Genomic DNA, 9,644 nt, shown 5'->3' with positions numbered 1-9,644 from the left:
TCAAATGTAATCTATTCCTCACCTTGGTGTGAAGAGTTGTGTATCTGTGGTTTGCATCGTGCAGATTGTCGGTAACCAGCTGCTTGGTGCCGTCCAGAGCTTGATCTGAACCACCGGCTTGCTCCAGAGCTCCCTGAACAGAGTCAAGAACCTTCTGACCGGAGATTGAGACGAAGCGCAGGTCGGCTTTGTGGCAAATTACGTCCTCGGCAAGCTGGAAAAAAAAACAAAAAACAGACACAACTCCAGGTCAAATTCATCCAGGTATGTAGAGTAGCTCTAGAGAACAATTTAATTCATGTCCAGCAGTTAACAAGTAGACATTTGCAGAGTGGCTGTGAAAAATGTTTGAGAGAAGTAAGTAAAAAACTTAAGAAAGTGTCATTTAGGGACTTGCAAAGAAATTTTTAAAAAGCCAAACTGCTCCAGTGAACTTTCTTTTTGGCTCTAAAATGAAAATGTGTCTGTGTGAGTGTAAACTGAGTCATTTGGACGAATGGAAACTGAGCGTTGAGACTCAGTCTTCCATGGATAATTTAAAGGTCAGCATGTGTTTCCCTCTGCTCCACTGGGCACAGATGCAGAGCGTGATATTTCTCAGCAAATTAACTTAACTTCAAAGTATCTTCATCCAGACTACGCTGACATTACCCAACTATGGAGCAACACTGACAGCATTTTCACACATGGAGTTACAGAGCACCCTGCATCACTTACAGGAGCAGCCATAGCTTCAAACATGTCAGTTTGATTGTAGATCTGATGAACTTGCATGTTTGTTTAAAGTGTCTTTGTCACATTTTAAAACCTACTATGATTAACTTTTTTTTTGTTTTGAGTATGTTTATCTCTGGATGCAGCTACAGACTAAACCAGGAGAAGAAGAGGAGCAGCGTTGATGTTCATGTACCTTTCTGTGCTCCTCCAGCCTGCCCTTCAGTCCTTGTGCATCAGTTTCTCCTTCCCCCAGGGACCGGAGCTCCTGCTCGCTTTGTTCCAGCCAGGTACCGAGACTGCCCTGTTCCTGGAGGAACTTCGTCAGCTCATCCTTCAGAGCCTCAGACTTCCTCAGACGGTCCTATAGAAATAGTTAGGAAGAGTTCAAACTAGTTAGTTAAGAAGATTTTTTTGACTTGTACATGCTCACCACTGAAGTAGGTCAGGCCTTGCTCTGACGTCAACACACACTTTAGAAGTTATTTCAGTACCTGGCAGCTCTGCAGCCTGTCCTGGTGCTGAGCCTGCAGCTGATCCAGGGCAGCCCGGAGACGCTGCTTCTCCTCAGGAGGAACGGTGGAGTCCGGCTGCTCCAGGAGGCCGCGGGTCGACTGCGTGATCTGGAGGAGCTGTGCCTGCTGAGACTGGAGCTGTTGAAGCTCCCCCTGGGAAGAAGGTCAAAGGGTCAACACTGAACACCTTTCTCTTTAAAAAAAAAAAAACATTTCCAAAATGTTACTGGCTCTTACTTGTTGGTTTTTAAAGTATTTTTTAAGTATTAACTTGTCTTGACTTAACTTTTAAATGTTTATGATCATTGTTTCTTAATTCTGTGGCACTTTGAGATTTGTTTTAATTGTTGAGTGTGTTAAAACTCAAATGTTTTATCATTATTAATTTAATTATTAAAGGTAATAATGTGCTAAGGCTGAAAGACGTTTGTGCACCAGATGGATCAAAAATTCGAACCTGCAGCATCTCAGTGTGTGACGTCACAGCGCCCTCAGGCTGTGACAATGATGTGTCAGTAAAATCTTTGGCCGTGGCAGATAGAACTGCTCGTCCCCCTGGTTGGTTAAGAGAGGACAGCTGATTCAGCAGAGTGTCGATCTGGCCTTGGGTCTCCTGGAGGTCCTCCTCTGCTTTTGCCTGGAGGAGAAAACGAGCAAAGAAAATGAATACGAAATGTATTAATAACAATTTTAGAATTTTTATGTACACATTCCCTCCCCCTTATTCCCTCTCATCCTCTTACCCTCTGTGTGTTCTGCTGTAGAGTTGTGTTGATTTCAGTGTCCAGCTCTGACAGTGACGTGTTTGCTGAATCTGTGAGGGCGCTGTACTGCTCCTTCATCCTCGTTAGCGCCTCCTGGAGGTTCTTCCTCTCCTCGGGGCTCAGAGTTTCTCCTCGCTCTGCCAGCAGCTCCTCCACAGACCGGATAGCCTCGGAGATGCCCTCCTTTTGGGTCTGGAGGTCCTTCTGTACTTCCTGGAGAGAGGAGTACAGAGGTCACATAGCTTCAGAACTTAAGGCCTGGAATACGCTGAACCATTATACAAAATGTCGTGGCTAGAACGTCGTCTCACACTGCACGAGTGAATCATTGACGCCGTTCAACCAAAGCTCACAATTAATGTGCTCACACTGAGAATTGTCAATAAAGTTTTCTTTGAAATCTCCCAAAGATGGAAGTTGAAGTCAGATCAACAGATGTCAGATGTGTATTTTGGTTTTCTCATATGCATGGCTCAAATAAAAAATCCCGTCAGAAGCTATCTCTCTCTCTCGCGCACACACACACACACACACACACACACACACACACTTAGCATTACCATAAAACACAAGCTTTCAATATTCAATATTCCCTGGTAGTTATTTACTGCCAACGTTTCTCAAACTTGTATCTTTTGTGACAGGAGGGGGGGGAAAAAAACCATCTGACAGGCATGCCTGCCGTTGCCATGGTGATTTCAGATGCTGTCTGCCAGCAAGTTCAGGCGCAATCAGGAAAATACAGCCTGACGTCATGCTAATCGGCTTGTGCCTCTGCGCTCACTAGCGGGAGTGTGTGCAGTTGTGCGTTTCAAATTCATTTGACCCGTCTGGAACTTCAAAATCAGTCCAGCGGCTGAACGATCGGATCAACAATGAGCCTGAAAACAGGCTGTGTGTGCGACTAGCTTTAGATGGGTCATTAAAGGTTAAAATGTCATACCTTCAGTTTCTTGTGCTTCTCTTGCAGGGCGTTCACGTCACCTGACTCTCCTCCAGCTTTCTGACTGGCCAATAAGCTGGCAGCTCCCGCCAACCACATGGTAAGGCCTTCTAGTTTCTGAGAGCACTCGGCCTTCTGCTGTTGGACCACCTGAGATAAAAGAACGAGGAGAGGGAGGGAGGAAGAGCAAAAAAATCCACAGAGAAAGAACATGTGAGGAACACTGGTACTGACATGAAACAGTGAAGATCATTCTGCCACAAACTTTTCAACTGTTTCATGTGACAGATAAAGACCTCTTTGCATCTCAGATCAACTCATAGTTTTGTATTTTTCTTCACATCAGAGCACAGTTAATGCACATATAGCCCTCAAAAAAAGTCTGTGTAGTGCACACTTTGCCAAGCTTTGAGCAGATTGTGTCCAGAGATCACACACTCACACACACACAAATATCTTCACACATGTTTGGGTCAAGCAACGACAAACAACACAGAGAGAAACACAAACAAATATTTGCTCCTTTTCCTCCTTCTCCTCCACACGGGGGAGACAAGAGGAAAAACAGTGCGGCGTCGTAGCCAGCGAGGCTTTTTTCTGCTATCAAATCTTTAGCCTTTACCGCTGAGACACAAGCGGTTTCCCTCAGTGGCAATCTGGAACAGCAAGGCAAACAGGTTAATAAAACACATGTGACAGAGACGTGCGGAAGTAGCAAACACACTTGCATCAAGTCTGTGTAAAAGGAGTGACGCTGGTCCTACTGTCCCGTGTCAAGTGGCAAAGCATTTGCAGAAGAATAGCGGTGGATTGCTATCAGTTATGAGAGGATGAGAATGAGTTTAACATGATGTAATGGTGCTTCAAGTGAAATACTGCTGAAGGTTAGCTAGTTCACAACAGGCTGATTATTTTCTAGTCTAGGTATGATGAGTTCTCTGGTTTTAAATCTTGTGCAAGAAAGCATGGCAATAAGTTTACGGACTGACAAATAAAGCTTGTCTAATCTCAAATATATTAGTAAGAGAAAGCAAAGCATTCCAAACCAACTCGACTCAATCATCTGTTTCCAAACCTCTCTCTCCCTCGCACTCTGCCTCTCTCTCTCCTGCCTCTCGTCTTTCTCCCTCGCTCGGCGCTGCCACTCCTCCTCCCTCTCCCTCTGGGCGGAGAGGGCATCTGCCCAGGCCTGGGCTCGGCCCGACGCCTGGTGGAAAGCCCCCTGAAGCTGCTGGAGCTGTCCGAGCAGCTGCCTGCTCTGCTCAGGGGCCAGGTCCTGAGCGCGCTCTGAGATGAACACCTGAATGTCAAAGGCCGTGTCGTTGACCTCATTAGAGCGAGCCGTCAGGGAGGACTGGAGCTCCTACAGGAGGAGAGGAGAGAAAGAAGGAGAACCAGTGGAGGAAAATGTTAGACCTTCAATTACTGAAGGTGAAGTGCAAAGAGAAGGACAATGACTTCTAGAAAAAGGATCCTAACGATATATCAACTCATGAAACTGAGAGATATTTCCTCGGGTTGGATAACTTGCCTTGCAAAGATTGAGCTGTTGAGTGAGTTGATCTCCATTGTCATGTTTCTGTGCTTTCACCATTCTTTCCATCCTTGCCATTCCTCCGTTCATCTGAGCCTCTGTCTCCCTCAACCCAGCGAGCAGACTCTCCACTCGACCTCCCAGAGTCTTCTGCTCAGCTGTGACGGCCTCCTGGGAGAAACGCAGAGTACAAAGAGGTCAACTGATGACCTAAATTCGTCTGATGAGAATAATGGCTGCAGGTCAACTCCACATTATAGACACCCTTACATTCCTTATATAATCTATATTAAAGGATGGATGATAACATTTTACAGACATATAGCTGTGCAGCTTCAGTGAGCATGCTCGGTCTAAATGTATTGCACATAATGGGAGACAATAAGTTCAAAGTTTCAAAGCAGAGGACTAATGGACAGAATTACATTTCATTTCATGTTTTCTTGACACTGCTTGTTTTACACAGTCTATGGTTTCACCTTGTAGGAGTCTCTGTGGTCTCTCAGGTCTTGCAGAATGCCCTCAGAGAGCGCTCTGGCAGCCTCGTACCCTCGAGCCAAGCTCTGCCTGTCCTTTTCCAGGGCCAGAAGGAGCTGCTGAGGAACATCTTTAGGTTTGGGCTGCAACAGCTGATCAGCAGCCTCCACCTCCTTGTTGATCGCAGGCTCCAAGTCCAGCAGCTCAAGGTCCAGAGTCTGACAGGGAGATTAGGAAAAGATGATGTTTGGTGAAAAATAATCCCTCAATAATCTTTTTTTATTTTTTATTTTTTGTTTCCGACTTGAAACCAAATGCAAAACTAATATCTGATTTTTTTCTTTTTACCTCAGTCTGTCTGATGATGTCACCCAAGGCGACGAGGCTGCGGCCAACAGAATGCTGTTGCTGCTCTTTGAGCCGGACCTCGATATGTCTCACCATGGAGATCAGGGCTACAAGTTGCTGGTCATGTTCCAAGCATTCCTGACGCATCAATGACGCCTGTGTGAACAGAGAAAACACAATAAAACACACTCTAAAAGAAAAACGAAATCTGAAGCCAGCTGCTTCTATGAAAGTCTAGATAAACATTTGGGAAATAATCTAATCTATTCATACCTTGCCAGTCTTGGATGTTGTCACCTCTTTGTTTGACACAGTTTCTTGACTCTCTTTGACGTCGTCTTCTCGCTCCTCACTGCTCTCAGAGGGTTTTTCAGACTTATGGGCTCGATGTGATTCAGATCTGGTTGAATCATCTTCTCCCGATTCTCGAGCCTCAGGATTCTGTTGTTGGTCTTCCTTTGATTTAGGGACACTTGCACTAGCTGCTTCAGGTGGTTGCCGCCCTTTCTTCTTTTTACTTTTCCTTGCTGTTCCATCGGGTTGTGTCCCAGAGGAAACAGATTGAGCTGACGGTTGGACGTCGTCTTCACTCTTGACAGCCTTTTGAACAACGTCATCGGACTTTGCATTTCTGATGTCTGAATAAGTTTCTTGGGGTGATTCTGACTCAATAGATGTATCAGATGTTTGTTGACTGTGTTCCTTACTGAGAGATTTTGGTTCCTCTGATCGATGTAATGCTGGTGGACTTCGTTGACTGGTCTCAGGCACTTCGACATTAGTTTCAGAAGTCTCTAATTCCACTGACCAATCACCAGCTGGTCTGATGAACTCACTGGGAGTCTGATTATCAGTGTGTGCGTCCCTCCTCTGCTCAGTCACAGCTGTTTTGACTGAATCTTGTTTTGCACATGTAGATTTTGTGATTGTTTGTGTTGCCATTGCAGCAGAATCCTCTTCTGAACTTGATGGTAACATCTCAGTATCAGGCTCAGCTTTGTCAGTAACCTTTGACCTCTTGGGCTTTTTGTTTTTCTTGTTTCGTTTACTCTGCTGACTTTCTTTAGGCTGGACTAATGGAGTGGACTCATCCTCTTTTTGTTTGTCTTCTTTTCCAAGACTTTCCTTCTTTTCGCTATCACTTGAAGAAGACCCCAACAGTTTGGGCTGGATGTCCTCTTTGACAGAAAGCATCCCTTCTTGCTGAATTTCTTTAATCTGGACCGATGGAGTGGTCTCATCTTCTTTGTGTTTATCTCCTTTTCCAAAACGTATCTTCTTTTGTTTCTTACTTGATGAAGTCTCCAACAGCTTGGTCTTTGTGTCCTCTTTGACAGAAAGCTTCTCTTCTTTCTGAATTTCCTTAGGCTCTACTGAAGGAGTGGTCTTATCGTATTTTTGTCTGTCTCCCTCCTCAAAACGTATCTTCGTTTCTCTCTTACTTGATGAAGTCTCCAACAGCTTGGTCTTTGTGTCCTCTTTGACAGAAAGCGTTCCTTCTTGCGGAATTTCTTTAATCTGGACCAATGGAGTGGTCTCATCGTCTTTTTGTTTGTCTCCTTTTCCAAAACGTATCTTCGTTTCTCTCTCATTTGTAGAAGACTCCAACAGTTTGGGCTTTGCGTCCTCCTTGAGAGAAAGCGTCTCTTCTTGCTGAACTTCATAAGGCTCTACTAATGGAGTGGACTCATCTTTTTGTTTGTCTCCTTTTCCAGAATGTATCTTCTTCTGTTTCTTACTTGATGAAGTCTCCAACAGCTTGGTTTTTGTGTCCTCTTTGAAAGAAAGCGTCTCTTCTTTCTGAATTTCCTTAGGCTCTACAAAAGGAGTGGTCTTATCGTATTTTTGTCTGTCTCCCTCCTCAAAACGTATCTTCGTTTCTCTCTCATTTGAAGAAGTCTCCAACAGTTTGGGCTGGATGTCCTCTTTGACAGAAAGTGTCCGTTCTTGCGGAATTTCTTTAATCTGAACCAATGGAGTGGTCTCATCGTCTTTTTGTTTGTCTCCTTTTCCATAACGTATCTCCGTTTCTCTCTCATTTGTAGAAGACTCCAACAGTTTGGGCTTTGCGTCCTCCTTGAGAGAAAGCGTCTCTTCTTGCTGAACTTCATAAGGCTCTACTAATGGAGTCGACTCATCTTTTTGTTTGTCTCCTTTACCGAAACGTATCTTCTTCAGTTTCTTACTTGAAGAAGTCTCCAACAGTTTGGTCTTGGTGTCCACTTTGAGAGAAAGCTTCTCTTCTTGCTGAATTTCTTTAATCTGGACAAATGGAGTGGTCTCATTGTCTTTTTGTTTGTTCTCATTTGTAGAAGTCTCCAACAGTTTGGGCTTGGTGTCCTCCTTGAGAGAGAACTTCTCTAGTTGCTGAATTTCTTTAATCTGGACCAGTGGAGTTGTCTCATCGCCTTTGTGTTTGTCTCCTTTTCCAAAACGTATCTCCTTTTGTTTCTTACTTGATGAAGTCTCCAACAGCTTGGTCTTTGTGTCCTCTTTGAAAGAAAGCGTCTCTTCTTGCTGAATTTTGTGAGGCTCTGTTAAAGGAGTGGTCTTATCATATTTTTGTCGGCCTCCCTCCGCAAAACGTATCATCGTTTCTCTCTCATTTGAGGAAGTCTCCAACAGTTTGGGTTGGATGTCCTCTTTGACAGAATGCGTTCCTTCTTGAGGAATTTCTTTAATCTGGACCAGTGGAGTGGTCTCATTGTCTTTCTGTTTGTCTCCTTTTCCATAAAGTATATTCTTTTCTCTCTCATTTGTAGAAGACTCCAACAGTTTGGGCTTTGCGTCCTCCTTGAGAGAAAGCGTCTCTTTTTGCTGAATTTCGGAAGGCTCTACTAATGGAGTGGACTCATCGTCTTTGTGTTTGTCTCCTTTACCGAAACGTATCTCCTTTTGTTTCTTACTTGATGAAGTCTCCAACATTTTGGTTTTTGTGTCCTCTTCGAAAGAAAGCTTCTCTTCTTGCTGAATTTCTTTTATCTGGACCAGTGGAGTTGTCTCATTGTCTTTCTGTTTGTCTCCTTTTCCAAAACGTATCTCCTTTTGTTTCTTACTTAAAGAAGTCTCCAACAGTTTGGGCTTTGCGTCCTCCTTGAGAGAAAGCGTCTCTTCTTGCTGAATTTCGTAAGGCTCTACTAAAGGAGTGGACTCATCTTCTTTTTGTTTGTCTCCTTTACTGAAACGTATCTTCTTCAGTTTCTTACTTGAAGAAGTCTCCAACAGTTTGGGCTGGATTTCCTCTTTGACAGAAAGCGTCCCTTCTTGCTGAATTTCTTTAATCTGGACCAGTGGAGTGGTCTCATCTGCTTTTTGTTTGTCTCCCTCCTCAAAACGTATCTTTTGCTCTCTCTCATTTGTAGAAATCTTTGACAGTTTGGGCTTGATGTCCTCATTGAAAGAAAGCGTCTCTTCTTGCTGAACTTTGTAAGGTTCTACTAATGGAGTAGACTCATTGTCTTTTTGTTTGTCTCCTTTTCCAAAACGTATCTTCTTTTGTTTCTCACTTGAAGAAGTCTCCAATAGTTTGGTCTTGGTGTCCTCCTTTACAGAAGGTTTCTCTTCAGTCACATCTTCTTTCACCCATGTCAGTTTAATCTTGTCTTCTGTGGCAATCATCTCGTTCCCAGTGTCTTCTGGTGAACCACTGGGTCTCTTGACACAATCATCTTTGCCATCATGTCCCTCAAGTCCCACAACCTTAGCGGGTAGAGTTTGTTCCTTTACACCAGGTGTGCCTAGACTCTCCTTCTTTCCCGCCCCTTTGTGCAGTGCCTGCAGCTCCTTGGCGGCCTGTTTCCCACTCACTCCTTCTTCAAATACCTTTTTAAGAATGCTCTCTTTGGCTTTCAAAATCAAGGCTGCCTTCTCGTTGTCTGGTAGATTAGATTTCCGAGGTAATTCTTGCACCTTGCTTTTCTGTACTTTCTCACTGGTTCCTGGCTGATCTAGTTGCTGAGAGACCGCTCCAATTTTTGCTTTTTCCTCCTCCCTCTTAATCTCCCCTCTCTTCTCAAACTCGTCTTCATCCTTTGATAAGGCCATTTTCATTGCATCTTTGTCTTCCTTCATGATATTTTTTGTGAATTCCTGACTGGATGGAACCGTTTCCTGTCTCTGTTTTACAGAATCGTTCATAGCCTTAAGTTTCAAATCAATGTTTGCTTCATTTTGTCCATTAACGGGTTCAGTGGAAGCTGCCTGACCATGAGTTGGAATGTGTGATGCAAGTTCATCTGTGACTGTGACACTAGTCTCAGGCTTCCCTCCAACAGGTGCATCACCTTGATCAATCTGAGATGGCTCTATTATCTCGGGGTAGTGTGTTTCACTCTCTACTTCTATACCCT

The 9,644-nt window shown here is 44.1% G+C and overlaps 1 protein-coding gene across 2 annotated transcripts in view; it reads right to left on the bottom strand.

Annotated features, from left to right (window-relative positions):
* The window catches only part of macf1a (microtubule actin crosslinking factor 1a), a 238,971-nt gene that overhangs the window by 75,561 nt on the left and 153,766 nt on the right, over positions 1-9,644 (bottom strand). For both annotated transcript variants that reach the window (XM_061058975.1, XM_061058976.1), the window contains 6 exons: positions 2,937-3,086; positions 1,973-2,206; positions 1,687-1,866; positions 1,209-1,382; positions 911-1,078; positions 23-214 (listed from right to left, as the gene is read on the bottom strand). In XM_061058975.1, coding sequence (XP_060914958.1) covers positions 23-214; positions 911-1,078; positions 1,209-1,382; positions 1,687-1,866; positions 1,973-2,206; positions 2,937-3,086 — 1,098 coding nt within the window. The remainder of the gene's footprint in view (positions 1-22; positions 215-910; positions 1,079-1,208; positions 1,383-1,686; positions 1,867-1,972; positions 2,207-2,936; positions 3,087-9,644) is intronic.

The sequence above is a fragment of the Labrus mixtus genome, chromosome 16, assembly GCF_963584025.1.
Source record: "Labrus mixtus chromosome 16, fLabMix1.1, whole genome shotgun sequence".
Classification (NCBI taxonomy): domain Eukaryota; kingdom Metazoa; phylum Chordata; class Actinopteri; order Labriformes; family Labridae; genus Labrus; species Labrus mixtus.
Note: the sequence above shows the minus strand (reverse complement) of the source record. Positions and strands in the feature narration are given on the sequence as shown.